This window comes from Polistes dominula, unplaced genomic scaffold (genome assembly GCF_049000335.1).
Source record: "Polistes dominula isolate Pdom_NZ unplaced genomic scaffold, Pdom_raw_medaka contig_84, whole genome shotgun sequence".
Classification (NCBI taxonomy): Eukaryota; Metazoa; Arthropoda; class Insecta; order Hymenoptera; family Vespidae; genus Polistes; species Polistes dominula.
The window spans coordinates 741,346-763,505 of record NW_028300944.1 but is presented as its reverse complement, the minus strand read 5'-3'; the positions used below and the strand labels follow the sequence as shown (position 1 = coordinate 763,505).

General features: G+C 30.7%; 2 protein-coding genes across 3 annotated transcripts in view; one reads left to right on the top strand and one right to left on the bottom strand.

Moving 5' to 3' along the window:
* LOC107072248 (uncharacterized) overlaps positions 1-19,726 on the bottom strand; it is a 41,287-nt gene extending 21,561 nt beyond the window's left edge. Inside the window, exon 1 of one of the 2 annotated variants that reach the window (XM_015332026.2) lies at positions 18,537-19,726. The gene's annotated coding sequence lies outside the window, so the exon portion shown is untranslated. The remainder of the gene's footprint in view (positions 1-18,536) is intronic. The other variant, XM_015332027.2, reaches the window with a different exon arrangement.
* Positions 19,727-20,035: 309 nt separating this feature from the next.
* On the top strand, positions 20,036-22,073 carry Dpit47 (DNA polymerase interacting tpr containing protein of 47kD). Its single transcript, XM_089171788.1, has 6 exons — positions 20,036-20,567; positions 20,654-20,825; positions 20,910-21,102; positions 21,307-21,587; positions 21,672-21,836; positions 21,929-22,073. Exons 1-6 carry the CDS (start codon positions 20,294-20,296, stop codon positions 22,023-22,025), a joined length of 1,182 nt encoding a protein of 393 aa, XP_089027914.1. The 5' UTR covers positions 20,036-20,293; the 3' UTR covers positions 22,026-22,073.
* The last annotated feature ends 87 nt before the right edge of the window (positions 22,074-22,160 follow it).

Genomic DNA, 22,160 nt, shown 5'->3' with positions numbered 1-22,160 from the left:
TTTCAAATAACTAACATCACAGATTAGATACTTATGAGCTCAAATTCTCGACTATCTCGACTATCTTCTCCCTTCACTCTTCATCCTTCCTTCCTTTCTTCCATCATCGTTCATCTTCTCCTTTTTCTCAATAATCACTTCGCCATACTATATCCTAACCTCACTTTCTCTCTCTCTCTCTCTGTTTCTCTTTCATAAGTATGCGTCATTCGATCGTCACTCAACTAACACAACTAACTAAACTCCTCTTGATGTATTTTCAACAGTCTAGACTGTGTTCCCTTCTTCTTTCCCATATAAAAGAGAACCCCATGAGTGTACAACGCACCTCACTCTCGCATATCTTCACGATTGCGTATTAAAACAAACTATACGTCTATGGAATTCTTTATGAGTTTACTCACATTTCCGAATAAATAGAAAATGGATTAACACGTTTTTCGTTTAATCATCCTTTTTTATTTATCTTTTTTCTTTTTTTTAAGAAGTTGTTCATCTTTTCTTCATTCTTTCTTTATCTGTAATTCTTTGTGTAATTATAATTGGGGTGGGGGAATAAATGATTGCGAATTTTGTCGATAGGTGGCTTTTGAAAATCAGTGATAACTTAATTGCCAACTAAATTATATTGGTATTATAATTATTGTTATTTAGTGGTAATTAAAATTATATATATATATATTTGTGTAATTATAATTTTTTAAATAACTCCCCCCTCCCCTCCCATATGTAAATAATTATAAAACAAAGTACAATTTACCATTTATTATGTTCCATTTGAAATAGGCCAATTATTTTATTATATATTTATATTATACTGTATTAAATTATTGTTAATTATATTTATATTATATTTTATTAATTATATTTTTTATATTATATTATATTATATTATTGTTAATTATATTTATATTATATATTATTAATTATATTTATATATTATATTGTATAATATTATTATTGTAATTGAATATATCTATTTTACTGTAATATTATTAATTATATTTATATTATATTATATTATTATTATATTATTATTATTATATATTATTATTAAATTATATTATATATTATTAACTATATTTTTTTATATTATATTTTATTATGTTAATATTGTAATTGAATATATCTATTTTACTATAATATTATTAATTATATTTATATATTATATTATATTTAATTATATTATTATTATTATTATTGTATATATCTATTACTATAATATTATTAATTAATTTTTATAAATTACATTTATATAATTATTATTATTATTATTATTATTATTATTATTATTATTATTATTATTATTATTATTATTATTATTATAATTCAAACAAAATTCAAACACCGAAAATGAATCTAAAAATATTCACAAAGGTATTCTTTTCAATAAAATATTTAGACAGTATACCGATGACGATAACGATGATGACGATGATCTTTACCAGATAGACACCATGAATAACTAAAAAATTAATATACAAAAAAAAAAAAAAAGAAGAAGAAAAATATATGCTTAGGTTATTAACAATGGTGTTGCATGTCCGTTAAACGATAACAGTGGACGGAGGTCTCCTTTAACGCTCCCTTTTTAAAAGCCCATAAGAAAACACACCATGGGTGACTGGTTAAGACTGGGATGATGATGATGATGATGATGGCGTTTGTACGCTTGTGTGTTGGCGCGCGCACACACACACACACACGCGCACAAACAAAATGCACGAACGACAGCTGCTTAGCGATGGTGTATAATATAATAGCTTCCAACACACTAATCCGACCAATGTCCATCAGGTACAAAAAGAAAAATAGGAAAAAAAAAAAGAAAGAAAAAGCGGAACGTAAAATGCAGTTAAATTCCCTCATCCAAATTCCCCCTCCCCCCTCTTCCATTCTTTTTTTTTCCATTTCATTTCACCGCCTTCCACACCTTTTTGACACCCCCCTCCCCTCCACTCCACTCCCTCCTCTTATAAATGCATGAACGAAGTTTTTCCTGTGTATTCGATTGGTCAATAGGTAAATGAATAGAATTGTAAAAAATAAAAAATATGTAAAAGTAAAAAACTAATATTACATTTGATTTATTTCGATAGAAAATATATATTTGTTCTAAGCGTTGATTGGTTAACGCGGGAAATTTAAAAATAAAAATATAAAAAAAAAAGAAAAAAAGAAAAATATCATATTTTATTTATTTGGATAGAAAATATATTTGTTCAAAGCGTTGATTGGTTGAATACAACCATTTACTGTAGTATGTTTTATTTTATATTTATAATTAAAATAATTTTACAATAAAGGGAAAGAAAGAGAGTAATGGTTTTTTTATTTCAAACACAAACCATTTGTAAACTTCGATATCATTTATTAACCAATCGGATATTTTATTTATATATATATAGAATATGGCCGCTACTGTATATATATTTCATGTATATATAATATTACACTAGTATTTTATTTTATTTTTTATTTTTTTTTCTGACACAATTTTTCCGCACATGTTCGTTAACGCGGGAAATTTAAAAATAAAAATACAAAAAACATATATTTTATTTATTTGAATAGAAAATATTTGTTCATAGCGTTGGTTGCTCGACAAACCATTGACTATATAGTGTGTTTTATTTTAATTTATATTTAAAATAATTTTACAATAAAGGGAAAGAAAGAGAGAGAGAGAGAGAGAGAGAAAAACAAAAGTAATATTTTTTTATTTCAAACACAAACCATTTGTAAACTTCGATATTATTTATTGACCAATCCAATATTTCATTTATATATATATAGAATATGGCCGCCACTGTATATATTTCATGTATATATATATATATATATATATATATATATATATATATATATATATATATATATAATATTACATTCATATTTTATTTTCTTTTTTTCTTTTTTATTCTTACACGTTTTTGCCGTGTTAAAGCGGGAAATTTAAAAAAAAATAAAAAAATAAAAATTTGTTCACGCCTCTCCCAAGAGAGAATGTGAATTACATTTAACGAAAATTTATAAAATGAGAGAGAGAGAGAGAGAGAGAGAAAAAGAGAAAAAGAGAAAAAGAGAGATAAAAAGAAATTATCTTGCGCATCGCATCACCACCCCCCACCCTACTACAACCTCCCACTCAACGACCATCCCCACCACTATCACTACACCACTTGAGAATATTAAAACACGGACTTTTCAAATGCCGCTTTTGCTATTCCTCTCTCTCTCTCGCTCTCTCTCGCTCTCTCTCTCTTTTGCTTTTTATCTTTTACTCATTTCTCTCTTTCAAGTACGATGGTTAGATCGTTGAAAGATAAATTTTTATCTAATAACGGAAATCTAAATCGCCTTCTCTCTTTGCGTGTTAAGAGTCTACGCGTTTTCGATTTACCATACGATAAAGGAGAGAAAGAAAAAAAGAAAAAAAAAAAAAGGGGGCTAATGCAAAAGGGTAGAAAAGTGAACAACACAGAAGACAGGTTAAGAAGAAGAAAAAAAAAAAAAGAAAGAAAGAGAAGATAATCTGGGACAAAAGGAATTTTCGTGAAGAAAATTCGATTACCTGAACGAGAATTAAACATCGAACATAACCAAGATACCGAAAAAATGTCTGAGAAAGAGATTAAAAGATTAAACAAAAAAAAAAAAAATTGTAAGAGGAAAGGACTCAAAGAAATGTGGGTGGCAAAAAAAAAAAAAAAAAAGAAATGATTTAAGTGAAAGTAAAATCTCGTTGGGGGTGATAGGAATGCAATTTTTTCACTAAGCCATCGGGAAACATCAAAAAAAAAAAAAAAAGGAAGAAAATTGTGAAAAAACGTAAGATCAAAGGAATGGAAAATGTTAAAAAAAAAAAAAAAAAGAAAGACTTTCACAACGAGATGGAATGTTTAAAAAAAAAAGGGAAGACTTTTACAACGAAGAGGTTATGTTAAAAAAAAAAAAAACGTAACCCATCAAACTGTAATAAAAGACACTGTAACACTGTAAAAATTCAATTGAAATACCCAAAATTTATGAGGGGAAGGGCTAATAAAAAATAAACCTTCCAATGGTTGGGATGTCCAAAGGGTGCGATGGCAAAAAAAAAAAAAAAAGGACGAACATTAAAAAAATGTGAAACGTATTGGAAAAAAAAAAAAAAAAAAAAAAAAATAAACAAACCAAACGTGAGAGAAGAAAATTTACAACAATCTTTGATGTCTCAACTGAACCCAACCACTCAGATGCAAAAAGGGTTGATGGATACCGAGAAAAAGAAGAAAGGGAAGAATAAACTTGAAAAAAAAAAAAAAGACTAAAAAGCTTCAAATGAAAATGGAATAGCCATAAAAGGGAATAATAAAACGTGTTAGAAACGTATGGGAAAAGAAAAACTATATAAATCCTATTTTATGAATAGAAAAATAGCAAAGGAAGACACCCCCAAAACCTAAGGAAACATAAAAAATAAAATAAAATATAATATAGTATAATAAAAGTAGTTTCTCTATCTTTATTTTTCTACAAATATTAAATCTAACCTAAAATATTTCACTGTTGGGTTTGATCAACACATTTTTCATCATTTCATTGGAATATTAAATTTCATCAGATTGAAATATTAAAATAAAAAGGTCAAAACAACGTCTTATTTTTCTCTGAACTCTTTCAGAAACTCGCCTAAGTTATCAAAGAACATAAAGCTAACCTTAAAATAAAAGACTATTGCAAATTGGCTATCCCTGAACTTCAGTAAAAAGAGGAACACACTAATATCTTCATCAGAAATAACAGCAACTAGTAAAACACAACTATCTGACAAAGAAATGCTACTTAACTTTAAAGTTAACCTAAAATATTAACACTGTCAAGCTTAATCAACACATTTTTCATCATTATATTAAAATACAAAACAAAAAAGACAAAAACAACGTTTTATTTTTCTTTAAACTCTTTCAGAAACTCACCTGAGTCATCAAAGAACATAAAACTAACCTTCAAATAAAAGACTATTGCAAAATTGGGTACCCCCTTGAGAAGAGAAGACACTAGTATCATCATCAGAAGAAACAGTAACCAGTAAAACAGTAGAATTCTAGCAGTACCATCAGCAAAGAACCATCTGACAGAGAAATGCTGCTTTTCCTCGAGTGCATAATCATTCATCGTGTGGCCAATGGAATGTGCAGCTCATCCTTTCTCATTGCCCTCGACTCTTCGACATTTGCACTCACCTCGATAGAAATGGCACTCTCCTTCGGCATAGAGGTACAGGGTAGGTGAGGTGAGCTGCGGGGATTGGGGGTGGAGGGGGCTTTTATGCAGAAACCACCAGGTTCTCGATGAGTAGAAGAGGCCAACACGATGTGCTTCAACGCAACACCACTACCACCACTACTACCAACACCATCATCATTACTATCACATATACGATAGTTGGAAAGGAGAACAAGAGGAAGAAGATCTCTCTCGTTTTACTCGCATCCAATGCAACCTTTTCTACCAATGTATGTGTGTGTATATATTACATATACATAGGTGTATAGGTTAGTGAGTAAACAAAGGCAATTAGAACGAACTAACTCGTCTCATAAAATGCTGAATTTCATTCAACGCCTCTCCTCTTCTTTTTCTTCTTCGTCACAAAAAAACCTTCGAACAAAATGTTATAAAATTGTACAGTCTGGGCCTGTAGAAGGTGCTGGTGGTGTATATTTGTGTGTGTGTCTGTGTGTTTTTTTGGAACGAATTCTCTTAAAGAGATAAAGATGTATATGTAGGAGCCAGAAAAGTTTAACGTTGCTACCGAAACACCTACTTTTAGGTACTATAAGAAGAAACCAGATGCTGCAGATGGACGCAAAACAGACTTGGACTTGTGCTTACAATGGACTTCCCCTTAGAATCTATTCCCATCTCTTTCTATCTTCTAAAAAGAACTTAACCGATCAAAATTTTCCTTCAGACCTCTCCACCTATCATCCCCCTCCCGTTCCCACCTCATCCCCTTGGCACAAGCATCCTGCTCTTTCTTCTTTTTTCTACACGTGAAATGTAAGGAGCACGTGGAAAGCTGCATGTGAAACCTGGAAATGAAGATATTCAATAACCCAATAGGCCTACTCTACCCTACCCTATAACTGGTCTCCTCTTTTATATTTGACATGTCTTTTTAGAAAAAGGTGTGGGGTAGTTAGGTGAAGAAGAACCTAATGCGATTCAGGACAATTTGAATGAATGAAAATTGTTATATTTATTTTTCTTATTTTCTTACCTCCACCCTATAAAATGGTTTCTTTTTATAATTCGTTATCCTCCCATTAACTTCACCACTACCATCACTATTGGGATGATACATGCATAATGCATAAAGCCACTTTTTCGGGATAAATTATGAAATAACACACGTGTGCTTTTGGGTATCCGTTCGCGTGTCTTGGATCTGAGTCTGAGTCTGAGTCATTTTTTTTTTTTTTTTGGAAAGAGTTTCGTTTGCTAGACACTGTATTCTATCGAATAGGAAAGTAGTTTTGAATCGTTTATAAGAAAAAAATTAAGTGTATTCATGGTTGTATCCTTATTAAACGAAATTCTTCGAAAAATTCTCTAATATTGTATGGTGAGAAGAGTATGGTGCGTTGTTCGTTCGTGTGGTGCATCAGAAGCCACTTTTCATGTAAATTTATGGACGACGGAAGCCCTATTGTATTAGGGAGGGAGTAACACAAGGCACCCACGCATGACTCTTCTCTCTCTCTCTCTCTTTCTTTCTTATTGATATGAGACTGCGAGTGAAGTTCGAAGAAATATACATGTTGTTACTAAAATAGGATATGATGATGACGATAATGAAAAGAAAAAAAAAACATTGATGATGATAATAATAATAATAATAAAAAGTAATATCAATTTCAATGCATACCAAAATGGTGGATGCGTTTAGTTACTGTATTTTAGTATATGTATAATATTTACAGTATTATAACAATAAAACACACACACAAATATAATAATTATTTAATTTATAATTATTAGTAAATATTAATAAATAAATTAAATAATTTAATGCGATAATACAAAAAAAATAAGACTGTAAATAAAACCTAATATCAATTTGGGTGTATAGCAAAATGGTGGATGCGTTTAGTTACTGTATTTTAGTATATCTACAATGTTTCCTGTATTTTGGAAACCACAAATGAGAGACACAAAAAACATGTTTATTAATTTAATATAATAATAATAATAATAATAATAATAATAATAATAATAATAATAATAATAATAAAAAAAGGTAATATCAATTTCGGTGCATACCAAAATGGTGGATACATTTTATAATTAATATTTAATTTATAATTATTAATAAATATTAATAAATAAATTAATTAATTTAATACGATAATAATACAAAAAACAAGTCCGTAAAAAAAAAAAAATACAATATCACTTTCGATGCATAACAAAATGGTGGATAAATTTTAATGTATTAATATACATTCCATCAAAATCAAAATGGGGGATGCATTTTGTAAATGTATTTTAGTATACGTAAATATTTCCTGTATTATGACAACAACAAAACACAATTTATCACGTGTATCAGATCGATCGATATAAGGTAAATGTATCCTTGAATAACAGGTCAGTAAAAGTGAACGAATAGGCGAGTGTAATGAAAGAGAAAGAGAAAGAGAAGAAGAAGAAGGAGAAGGAGAAGGAGAAGGAGAATGAAGGAGAGAAAAAAAAACGAAAGAAAGAAAAAGAAGAAATAAAAGAAAAAATCACAACAGGTTCGACCTTAAGTAGTTGGCAATTTGCATGCGCGACAGGTGCGGTGCGAGGCCGGCGTATTACGTGTTTATTTCACGTGTCTTGCATACCTGGCGTGCCGATTTCTACCGGATTAACATAATATATTGCTAAGTAGCACGTCATTGGTCCAATATTTTTTTATAAAGTAAACACCGCCAAAATTATGACTGCATCAACTAGAGCAGTGGGTGAGAGTGGAACAAAACCAAACACATACATACACATATATGATGTGTTATAATTGCATGTGTTCATCATACATAAAATACGCGGTATTTTATGGGAGGGCCACTATAGTGGTCCGTAGTACAATGGATGGAATAAAACCAAACACACATATACATACATATATGATGTGTTATAACTGCATATGTTTGTCGTATGTAAAATACGCGGCGGCATTTTATGAGAGGGCCACTATAGTGGTCCGTAGTATATTACTGGCATTTTACGGAGGGGGCCACTATAATGACACGTAGTATTTCATTAAAATCTTATGAAGGGACGCAATAGTGGTTAGTAGTACTTCAGTGGCATCTTATATAGGCCCACTATAGTGGCACGTAGTAGCAAAAGGGTTAAAAAGTAAACACCGCCAGAATTATGACTGTATCAACTTAGGGAGGGGAAGGGGTGGAATAAAATAACACACATATGGAGGGCCACTATAGTGGCACGTAGTAGTACCTCAGTAGCATCTTATGAAGGAACACTATAGGGGCCTGTAGTACCTCAGAGGCATCTAATGGAGGGCCCATAGTACTTCAGTGACATCTTATGGAGGGCCACTATAGTGGCCTGTAGTAGCAAAAGGCTTATAAACACCGCCAAAATTATAACCGCATCAACTTAGGAACTAGGAGGGGATAGAATAAAACCATACACACATATACAAAACAAGACGAGTGATGATATGGAAAATAAATGATTAATCAAATGAAGAAATTATAAATATAGAATGAAAAAAAAAAAAAAAACAGAAAAAAAATACAAACGATAAGAAAGAAAAAATGTGTGGTCAGTGACCAGTTGTTCGAAAGGGAAGTTTAATGATAGATAAAAGGTCATTGAGAGTGACGTGTTCGATAAAGTGAAAACAAGTGGAGGAAACTGGAGAACAAAGCACGATAGTCTTTGAAAAAACTTGGAGAGAAAAGAAAAGGAAAGAGAAGAAAAAAACAAGGTAGAGAAAGAGAAAGACGTGTTCGTCTGGAATACAACAAGTCGATGGGCTATGGAAGAAACGATATAGAGAAGGGCAATGTACCGTGCGAATGACGTTTTAACATAGCCACACACCAAGCACATTTACACATATACATGCACATACATACATAAGTAAGTACGTAAAAGAGTTTCTTCACGATTTGTAGGAATTCCGATTGCGATCCCCTACATGTATATATATATACATATGTTGTAAGGTTAATGAAAGGAACGATCGTAAAAGAAAGCGCGTTTCTTCGTTACTATTTCTCCTTCCTTTTTTTTTTCATCTTCATCTTCTGCCTTCCATACCAGTAAAAAAAAAAAAAAAAAAACACAAAAAAAAAAAAAGAGAGAAAGAAAAAAAAATGTTTATACGAAAGACGGTGCATTCTCAATCTAAAAGTCTGCTAGCTTGCTTGCTTCGTATATCCATCAGAATTTTCTCAGTGTGTGTTGTGTGTGTGTTCAGAAGGGCGCAGTGCAAGTAAAGAAGAGAAGGTGGTGTGGTGTACAGAAGAAACATATACACATATACCATATACATATATACATGTATAGAAATGTATAGGGATAAAGACGCGACGACGACGACGCACATAGGGGGTTCATGCAGACTGTGCAGAGGGGTCAGGGACGTAAAGGGACAGCAGGGTGCACAAGCTCGTAGCACGCGCTCTCTAAAGTCGGCTTACGACTTAAGGTCTACTGCGGATTTATCCGCCAGGAAAAAAAAAAAAAAAAAAAGATAAAGAAAGAAAGAGAGAGTGAGAGTGAGAGAGAGGGAATGAAAAGGTACAAGAGAAAGGGCAAGGGACTCTTCGCGCTTGGTCAAGATTCACGCTCTAACATAAGAGGAATTACTCAGGGACATAAAGTATCAACGCATTTACACCATACAATAATGCACACACACCTGTATTTAACGATATCGTCACAGAGAGAGTTAAAAAAAAAAAAAAAAAAAAAATGGTGGACAGGTGGTATGAAGAAAGAAAAAGAAAAATAATTCAATGTTTTGCTTTGGTTTTTTTTTTTTTCAATCTTTCATGTAGTAAAATAGAATTCTTTTGTCAAGTGAATTTGATTTGATTGCTTTCGAGATATTAAGGTATTTTTGAGGTTATGTAATTTTGTATTTTATTATAAACGGATGAGATAAGTTTAAGATAATAAGGTTAATAGGAAAATATATGAATTATATATACAATTATGTGTTTAATTTAATTTGATAACCTAACAAATGAATTTTTTAATTAACAATAATTTATTGTTGCTAGGTGTTTTGTTTATGTGTTAAAAATATATAATTTATGGTATAAATAAACAAATCTTTATTATATATTTAGTGTTTCGAAGAACTATGCATTTTTGAGGTTATATAATTTTGTATTTTATAATTACTAAAAAAATTCCTAATAAAATGGCGAAATGTACAACATGAATCAAAACAAAAATATATTCTGATTCTTTTACCTATCAAATTTCCCTATAATACAAAGTTTTTATACATGAATTAGCTACTAGAAAAAAACAAATGGTTATTATTATATATTTAACGTTTCAAAAAGCTATGTATTTTTGGGGTTATGTTACTAACGTTGTCTCTGAAGTTAGTTGCTAAAAGAAGTTCAAATAAAAAAACAAAATTGACTAAACAAAATCAAAATAAATATCAAATATATTCTGATTGTTTTAACCTAACCAACTTCCCTATGATACAAACAATTTTTATATTATACATGAATTAGCTACTAGAAAAAAATGGCGATAGTAATGGGATTGAGTATGACATGGTTAACGAAATACAGGTGTTAGTATATTAAATAAAATTAGAAGAAATATGAGAAAAGATAGAAACAAACTTCCCTATGATGCAAACAATTGTTATACATGAATTAGCTACTAAAAAAAAAAAAAAAAAAAAAAAATGGCGGTAGGCGTTGGTGGTGTTGAGTATGATATGATTGACGAAATACAGGTGTTATTATATATAAAATTAGCTAAAGAATCATAAAGGAATATAGAAAAGTTCGAAACAAGAGGAAAGGTAGAAAATGAAGAAGGATAAAAAGATAAGTAGAAAGGAGACACAAGAGAAGAAGATGGAGAAAATGAAGAAGAAGAAAAAGAACCCTCCTCCTCCCTTCCAACCCATCCAACAACAAGCGTTGAGATTCCAGTTTCTCCGTTAGCCAAGGAATCGAGGATGAGGATGAGGATGAAGGTAGGTACTTACATATATATATATATATATACCGGCAAGGGCCTAACTCGTCGAGGTCGGGTCGAATAATAAAATAAAAGAGCGGAGAGAGCATGGATGGGGTGTAAGGTGGTTTGTAAAGGTAGAAAGAAACCTTCTATCTCTATCTCTCTCTATCTCTCTTTCTTTCTGTCTCTATCTTTCTTTCTCTTTCTACATGGCATAAGGTACGGGGCTACGGTGAAGGTTCCACCAGTGATGGTGATGCTGCTACGGCTACGGCTAAGGTTGCTGTTAAGCCCGTAGCTGCTGTTGCTGCTGCTGCTGCTGCTGCTGCTGGCTCAAGGAAGAAGATGCATCTACGGAATCGAAGAAGAAGAAAGAGAAAGGAAGGAAGGAAGGAAGGAAGGAAGGAAGGAAAGAAAGAATGAAAGAAATAAAGAAAAGAAGGTTCCGGCGTTGCCACATGCTCACTGAATTTCTGAACCACCTTTCAAATATATAAAAGACTGCCTTTATGAGAACGTCATTCATAATGTGCTACGAAATTCTTCGAAAATTTTTCGATAACTTTCTCTACTTATTCCTTTCATCGAATATCATACACACACACACACACACATTCACATATACATATGTATACATATTTACATACTTCATCATTTATCTCTTTCTCTCTTTCTTTCTTTTTTTTCGATCTAAACGCGTGTGTTTAACCCATTAACCGGAACAATAAGAAAATGTAAAAAAAGAAATTAAATTAACTGTATAATGTGATATTCATAATAATCAAATAGTATAAATATATAAATACAGTAATTATGTAAATGTAAACAAAAATTAAATTAACTGTATAATATGATATTCATAATAATCAAATAGTATAAATATATAAATACAGTAACTATGTAAAATTTAAAAAAGAAATTAAATTAACTGTATAATGATATTCATACTAACAAAATAATATAAATATATAAATACAGTAACTATGTAAAATGTAAAAAAAAAGATTTTATTAACTGTATAATAATAATCTTATTAACCAATTAGTATAAATATATAAATACAGTAACTATGTAAAATGTAAACAAAAAATCAAATTAGCTGTATAATGTAATATTCATACTAACCAAATAGTATAAATATATAAATACAGTAATTATGTAAAATGTAAAAAAGAAATTAAATTAACTGTATAATGATATTCATAATAATCAAATATTATAAATATATAAATACAGTAACTATGTAAAATGTAAACAAAAAATTAAATTAACTGTATAAAGTGATATTCATAATAATCAAATAGTATAAATATATAAATACAGTAATTATGTAAAATGTAAACAAAAAATCAAATTAGCTGTATAATGTAATATTCATACTAACCAAATAGTATAAATATATAAATACAGTTTCTTTTATTATTTAAATATATAAAAATTATTTGCTATCATTAATTATCGATATAAAATAAAATAGTGAAAAGATTTTCAATATTTTCATGAAGAATTTTCAAACATTTCATTATCACGAGCTACAGTCTCTCATAATTTTACCGAATATAATTCACTCTGAAGTTGCAGTTATTAACAACAACAACAACAACAACAAAAATTTCAAAATGCATCTTACAACTCAGTCTCATACCCATTGGCGACTAATGAGTTTATTTATGAGGATCGACTATAAAAAAAAAAAAAAAAAAAAAACACTGAAAAATTAAGATCAATATTTTTATTAGAAAGTAATCTTCTTCTTCTTCTTTCTAACTAAAGTATATTAATGTTCATATACATACACCTCTCTTTCTCTCTCTCTCTCTCTTTCTCTTCTTACCTTTTCATTTTCTAACTATACTCTCAATGGTTAGCTTAAGAAGATTACAAAAAAAAAAAAAGAAAAAAGAAAAGAAAAGAAAAGAAAGGATTTTTCATTTTGGATCTTTCGTTGAAAAGAAACTAAGAAGAGCTAATCTGTATGGGATTTAAAAGGTAAAAGAGGAAAAGAAGAAGAAGATGACGATGATGACGACGATGAAAGGGATGATGAGAGGAGGGTTGTAAAAGAGGAAATGAAGAAAAGCATCGATCTTTTTGAAACGACGAGGACAACTACGTCGTCGACGACGACGACTCGTAACACGTCGTTGCTTTTGAATGAACTCATTTGCCCGAGAAATTTAAATCAAATCGAACGGATTACATTGTCACGATTCGTTAAAGCTTATCTCTCTCTCTTTCTTTCTCTTTCTCTCTCTCCCTCTCTCTTTCTCTCTCTCTTACTCTTTCTCGTTCTGTTTCTGGTAACTAGTGTTAGTATTAGCTGCTGCTGCTGGTACTGGGTGCTTCTTCGAATGAAAAGGATTAGTTCATTTCCAGTCTTCATCTTCATCTACCCCCACCCCACCCTACCCTTACCCCTACCCCCACCCTACTTCTCCCCAACCAACACGTATCTCTGCTTAATTAACTAACTACGGAGAAATGTAATGATAGAAATGAAATGAAACTTTGAATACGCATAATGAAAAAAGAAAGAGGAACGGGGAAGAAGGGGTTGGGAGAAGAAAAAAAAAATATATTCACGCGAACTGTGTTTTTCGCATTCGAGTTTATTCGGGGGGAAATAATAATAATAATAATAAAAAAAAAATAAAAAAATAGGTGAAGTTTTTCCTTGTGTCGAACAATGGGAACAAAACTCGATGATACGAAAATAAAAATGAATTTGGGAGAGAAAAGGATAGATAGATAGATAGATAGATAGATAGATAGATAGATAGATAAAAAAAAAAAAAATATATATATATATATAGGAGGATCGAAAAGTAAATCGAAATTTGTCTTTGCTGATGAAAAACATTTTATTTTAATGATTTATTATCGTTAAATTTCCATTTAAATAATTTAAATTTCCATTATCGTCCAACGACAACTACGTGAGTCATTTTGCTATCGACAAAAATAAAATTCAACTTCACTTTTTTAATTCACTTTTGTCGGAGATATATATATATATATATATGTTGCATTAGAATTCTTTTCGTATAATTTTTATAATAAGTCAATTTAAAGTTTGTTTAATTATTTTTTAAGATATTTTGCATAAATCTTTTCGAAAAATAAATTTGTAACACACGTAGTTTAATTATTAATTAATAATTATTAATTGATCGTTAATTGATAATTATTAAATGATTAATTGTTAATTCAATTAGCGCAGTAAGTAGTACAACTAAGTAAGTAATTCAAAAGAAAGGCGCGAAATTCAAAAGTTATTATATATTATAGTTGTATATATTTAGTATATATTTTAGTTGTTACATTATATATATATATATAAATACTAAATTATATACATTATATATAATACTATATACTATAACTATATATACTATATTATATATATAATAACAACTAATACTATATATATATATATATATATATATAATATAACAATAATACTATATATACAACTATATATATTATTTAACTTATAACAACTAATTATATATATATATATATATATATATATATATATAACAATTTTTGAATTTCGCGCCATTCTTTTAAAAAATATATATAGAACAAACTAAAAAAAACAAAAAATGATATAAAAAGCACATAGAGAAGTTCAAGTTATGAGTAAGGACCTACACACACATACACATACACTCACATACTTTAAATGGCTTGTAGGACAGGTAAAAAAGAAGAGAGATAGATAGATAGATGGAAATAATAAAAGTAACAAAAAAAAAGAAAATGGAGGGTGGAAAAAGGAAAAGAGTAATGTGCTCAAAGTCGAAGAGTAAAGGTGTAAACGTATCGTCGCAAAGTAGAAGAAGAAGAAGAAGAAGAAAAAGAGGAGGAGGATGAGGAGGTAGAAGTGGAGGAGGAGGAAGAAGAAGAAGACGAGAAAAAAAAGTATAGTACGAAACCTTTTTACCTTGTGAGGAGAAAGAAAGAGAGCCCCATTTTAGTTTGCTCCACGAAACTATTTTTCTCGACGAGTCGATAGCGTCGTGTAATGGGAACGGAGGAGAAAAAGGTGAGGATAAAGAAAGAAAGAGAAAGAAAGATAGAACAAGAAAAGGAAAGAGAGAGAGAGAGAGAGAAAGAAATAGAGGGAAAGACAAAGCTTGCCATCAAGCATGAATCCACCTCTATGTATATATGTATGTATGTATGTATGTATATATGTATTACATATGTATGTAACGTGTATATATACGTATGTAAGGAAGAGAGAAAGAAATAGAGAGAGAGAGAGAGAAAAAAAAGGGAGAAATAGAAAAGAAGAAACATCGAATATCGAAGCGAGTCGTGGAAACTAAAGGGAACGACAGAATCGAACGACCTATCGACGAGCAATCTTCGTATAAATTCTTCAACAAAGAGAAGTAACGATAGTTGAAAGAGAAAGAAGAAGACAGGTAGACAGACAGATACACGAACAGAAAGAAAGAGAGAGAGAGAGAGAGAAATAAGGGAAGGGAAGAATAGGAAGAGGGGAGGAAAGGAGAACAATGAAAAGGATGAACCAAAACTATCTTCGTGCTCGATCGATAATAAAGGTTTTAGAAAGGAATTGATCGAGGTTGTAACACATTCTACAATTATAAATTTTCTTTCAAATGATTAAAAAAAAAAAATGGAAGATATTTATTAGGTGTACACCTAGAATAGTTCTGTCAGGTTTTTGACAAACACCGGGTGTTCAATTTTTCGTCTTTTGGGATAAGACATTTGTTATAAATGCAATTGCAATTAATGCAGAACGAATAGAATGATCTACATTGGTGCTCATAATTATGAAAATTCATATTTCAAGTCTGAAAGTTAGGTTAGGCCTATCGGAAAGTTCTGTCCGTTTCTGACAAACATCGGGTGTTCAATTTGTCTTTAGGGATCAGACATTTGAAGTGCAATATACAAATTGTTATCACGTTTTGGGTAAGAAGTTATAAATAATGATAATAAATGAAAATTGATTACTTTTGTTTTATTCTAAAAAAAAAAAAAAACGGACAGTACTTTCTGAACTCTTGAATAGACCTGTACTTTACTTACTGGGCCCAATGCCGCAAATATGGCGGCAAGAACTGATTTATGAATTTTATTATACTGCGATTATTGTTGTTATATGTACTAGTCATTTTGGTGAATTTGTTTCTGCTTGTTATCTATGTTCCGTTATCTTTTACAGTTTCTATGTAAGTTTTATGTAATACTTCCGGACCATTAAGGATTATTACATCTCTTGTTTTGAGATATGTATTCAAAAGAACATTTGGACACTAAAGATGTTTAAAAATATTATTTAAAAAAAGTAGATAAATGAGACGTATAGAATGATCTATATTTGTGCTTATAATTATGAAAACTAGTCTAAATAGTTTAAAAGTTAGGTTAGGTTTACCGGAAAGTTCAGTTTTTGTTAAACACCGGTGTTTAATTTGTCTTTAGGTATAAGACATTTTTTATAAATGTAAAATGAATAGAATGATCTCTATTTGTGCTTATAATTATGAAAATTAATCTAAAAGTTAGGTTAGGTTTACCGAAAAGTTCTGTCCGTTTCTAACACCGGTGTTTAATTTGTCTTTAGGTATAAGACATTTTTTATAAATGCAAAACAAATAGAATAATCTACATTTGTACTCATAATTATAAAAACTAATCTAAAAATTAGGTTAGGTCTATCAAAAAATTCAATCTTTTTCTGACAAACACACCGGTGTTTAATTTTTCATTAGATATAAGACATTTCAACTGCAATATACAAATTGTCATCACATTGTAGATAAGAAATTATAAATAATAATAATAATAAATGAAAATTAATGACTTTTGTTTAATTCTAAACAAAATGTACGCTCTACTTTCCAATAAACCACCTAATAAAATACAAGTAAGGATAAAGAACACCTGTTAGATTAACATCTGTAAAATGTTTCACTTCCTCCCCCTCCTCTCTCACCTCTTTCCCTAGTTTCCAATTAAAGAATAATTAGGATCGAGGATAATATGAAGGAAATGAGAAACTAAATGAAGATATTTTGTGTCCTATTGAACAAGTCGGGTGGTGTGTATACGCCCACGGAAGGTTGAGAATTAAAAAGTGGTAGAACGTTCAAAGTGCATCGTGTGAAAGATAAAAAAAAAAAGAAAGAAAGAGAGAGAGAGAGAGAGAGAGAGAAATATATAAATGAAAAAGAGAAAAAAATAGAAAGAGAGAGAATGAGAGAGAGATATATAAATGGGATTTATTCGCGCGCTCTCGAAAGAGTTAAGGAGAAGAAAGAAGAGGAGGAGGAGGAGGAGGAGGGGAGGGGTAGAAGAGAGGTAGAGGGGGGTGGGGCAATGTAATACCACGGATGAGAGGGAGATTCGTCCTCGTGCCACTATTGTAGGCTTTTACGCGAAAGAAACAAAGGTCCTTCTATCTAAAGATAAAAGAGAGAGACAGAGACAGACGAACTTAACATAAAGAAAGAAATAAAATAAAGAATGACAGAAAGATAGATAGTATATTATATAAAGAAAGAAAGAGAGAGAGAGAGAGAAAGAGGATAGCAACGGGGTTGGGTGGCACGTGATAGAAAGAAACATAGTCAAGGCCGTACTAAAATAAGCCATTTTTTGGTTGTTTGTTATAAAATAAAAAATGAAAAAAAAAGAAAAAAAATGTGTATGAAGACATCACCGCGACATCTTCTACAAAAGCGGTACTCTGCCGAATATCTTTCGAAATTGATCGTGGGGCTCGTAACGCGCATACTCTCTCATTTACCAACGATGCGAATCTACTACTACTACTACTACTACTACTACTACTACTACTACTACTATTACTACTAACATATCCTATGTACGTGTGAACACGGATAAATGGACCTTTCCTTAGATCCCTAACATGCTGCTGTTAAAACAACAAATAAATAATGGTGATAAAAATATGTGAAAATAAATTTGAAATGATTTTACAATTAAAATAATCATGATCGGTTATCGTTGTCATCATCGTTGTCATAGACGGTTCAATAATAATAATAATAATAATAATAATAATAATAATAAAAATTGGCGTGGCACGCACTTTAATCGCGAGGGTGCGTCCGACGTTCGTGTAATAAAAGATCGTTTTCGAGGAACATACACATATATACACACACACGCGCGTGAACAACACGCGGCGAGTAATATAAGAGAAAGAGAGAGATAAGATATATTAAGTGCAATAGAGAGAAAGAGATAGATAGATAAATACAGATAAAGAGGAGAAAGTAAATAAGTAAAGTACTCACTCACGTCACTTTTTGATGTATCCTTGGTAAAGAGGGTAGAATTTGCGATGACGCTTGGATAACCCAAAGTGATTTAATAATATAATCCAATTCTGTCTTCCACACCTTGAGGATCGTTGGAGCGAAGTACGCTCGATAATGGCTGGCACACATAAGTAACACTAAGGATGCACCAACAACGGTGCTTATTTTCTTCTTCTTCTTCTTCTTGTTATTTTTTATTTATTTATTTTTTTTATTTTTACTCGCGCACTATTCACCGACAGACCGCGACGAATAAGACGAATAAACGTCCGAACGTTCTGCTCTGCTTTTTTTCTATCTCTCTCTCTCTCTCTCTCTCTCTTTCTGTCTTTCTTTCTGTCTATCTCTGTCTCTTTCTTTTTCTAGTAGCACCGATTCTATGTCTCTTTTTAGCAGGATACTTTTGATGAAAGAAGACTAGACCGGCAAGGATCCAAAGATAAAAAGGAAATAAAAGAAGGTCCTTTTATTCTTTCTCTATCCTAGGCCCACGGGTGGCCATTACGTTTCTCACATCGTCGTCGCTACCACCGTTGCGAGGGTACAAAGCGAGAGAGGGTGGCTGCTGCCTGGCTTCCTACTTGCTGTTGGCCGGGTGGGAGCGAGAGCGCAGACGGCACCGAACGACAGACCAAATGGGAGGGAGAGAAACATATACACACACACACACACACACTATGAAGAGAGATGGAAAGAGCACGGTATAACTCCCTATTTCTTTCTTTCTCACTCACTCTCTGTCTCTTTCTCTGTCGCACTATTACGAACGAATATATACGAACGTACTCGACGCGCCCGCTACGAGAACGTGAGAGCGACTGGACTCTCGCAGCAACTTCGAGTGTCGGCTAATCGACCAATCGTTGAGCGCCTCCCACCCAAGCGCCATCTCGCCGCCGCACCGCTAGTCATTGGACAAAGAGAACTACGATTTCGGAAAGCCGACGGCAACCGAAACTTTTCTTTTCTGCCGCCTAAATATAATATCTCGTTGCTCTTATACTTTTGCTATCCTGTTCTTTCATTCTCTCTCTCACCATTTTTTTGTCTATCTGTTTATTTATCTATCATTTTCTCTCACACTTTTTTCAAACTCTAGTCTATTTTAGTTTCTATATCTTTCGTTTGACTTTAGTTTGAAAATTACAATTATTCCTCACTACATGGATATTACGATTAAAAGTTTAATGATCTTTTCTATTTTATACTATATTTATCTATTGGAAATTTTTAAACATTATTTAATAATACAATTGTTAAATTAAAAATCAAATTTGCATTATTAGTTCATTTGACGAACTATGTACTTTGTAATTTATTGTTTTATAAATATTATTTCGTTTTAAATATGATGTATTATTTCTTATTATTACAATAATTTTTAATTTTATTTCTATTATAACAATTACAAATTAAAAAATATATCACAGAAGAGTAAACGAATACCGGATGTACGAGTGGTGACATCTCATGAAATTTGACGAAAGTAACATTAAGGAAAAATCTATTTGTGATCGTTATTTCTTGTTAACCGTTGTAAGGAGAATAATAGTTTTAGTAAATGTTATAAATACATATATTTGTAAATTTGTATAATAAGTATTGTTTTATTATACGTAGTAAACGTAATAATTCTCTATTGTTCTACGTAGTAATATAACCTCATTGTTATCAGCAACATTTAGATCATTTTCTATAACCATTAAAAAAACATAACATAACAAGTATTCAAAATGTTAGACAAGGATGATGTAGATAATGAAAAAATCAGAAAACACAAGGAACGTCTGAAACTAGCTTCCAAATTAGATGACGACTTGAATGAATTTATTGATTCATTAGAAAAGAAAACTTACACCGAAGGATGGACAGAAGAAACAATGTTGAAGGATCTGGACAGTCATCCGTTCTTCATGAAGAAATTACCAGATAGCGATGAACCATTGCATCCTCTTGTGGAAGGTTTGCAACAACTTAAATATTCAGAGGAGGAAAATACACCTGAAGGTTTGTAACATTTATTCAAATTGACAGTTAACATTGTTAATTGTTCAGACATTTGTATATACATGAATTAATCTTACTTTCTGCAGAATTAGCTCTGAGCTATAAAGAAGACGGAAACTTCCATTTCAAACATAAGAAATATCGTATGTCTATTATAAGTTATACGTTAGGTCTCAGGACCAAATGCAACGATCCCAAATTATCGGCAGCACTTTACAATAACAGAGCTGCAGCTCATTATATGCTTAAGAATTACCGGTATTGTTATATCTTTAGCGTTTGAACTACTTTCATCATCATCAAATAAAATACAATATAGAATAATTTGAGTATATTTTGTAGGTGTAGTTTAAATGACAGTAAACAAGCGATAAAATTGCAATCAAATTATGTTAAATCCTTGGAAAGAGCCGCGCATTGTTGCTTACAAATTAAAGATTTTGATCAGTGTGATGAACTATGCGATAGCATCCTAGAAATGTGTCCGACTAATAAAGAGATACTGAAATTAAAAACCAACGTTTTATTTGGACGAGTAAAATCATTGTTTATGAACAATCTATTTACAAAAATGCATAATATATATATATATATATATATATATATATATATATATATATATATATATATATATATATATATATATATATATATATATATATATATATATATATATAATATCTATTTAAATAAACAATCAAATGTTGATATTATTAATTATTACTTTTATTTAAAATAGAGCGAGATGGAGAACAAAGCGAGAAAGGATAAAGCAAAGGAGATTAAACTTGCTCGAGAAGAAGAAAAATTATTATCAGTTATCAAGGATAAAGGTATCAAATTACAATTACTGGATGATGATAAAATTCCTAGATTGCAAGATTTGGAACCAACGGTACCTGCATTGATGCAAAACAAAGTACATCTTGATGGAAATAACAAACTTGTATGGCCAGTCATATTTTTGTATCCTGAATTTCAAGAAACTGATTTTGTACAAAATTTTCATGAAGATATTACGTAGGTTTTGATATCTAAATATATATATATAGAAATGTTTGTATATTTTTCTGTTCTATTTGTATGATGTGTTTTTTTTTATAGTATAAAAGAACAACTGGAAGAATTATTTTCTTCTCCGGCAGAATGGGATGTTAATAATTTGTATGAGCCTGATAATGTATCCATATATTTTGAAGGAAAGGATGTAACTTCTTTGAATAAAGTTAACATTTCAGATACACTAGGAAACATATTAAAACATGAACAGTAAGTTGAAATAAAAATTGAAATTACATTGTATTTTTTTTTTTTTGCAATATTTGTTCTTTCATAAAATTGTATTAATACAATTTTCGTAGATTTTTGGTTCGTTGTGGAACACCATCTTTCTTGGTATTTGTAAAAGACAGTAAAGCTGAAGAACGATATTTAAAAACTTATAATGTTAACGAATAGAGAAATGGACTGGTAAAGTAAATAAAAAACATTAATTGTTTCTTCTAATACATTTTGTATTTTTCTGTTGAAACTTGTTTTTTTTTTTCGTGTTTTTTTTTTTTCATGATACAAATATTGAAATAAAAGAAATAT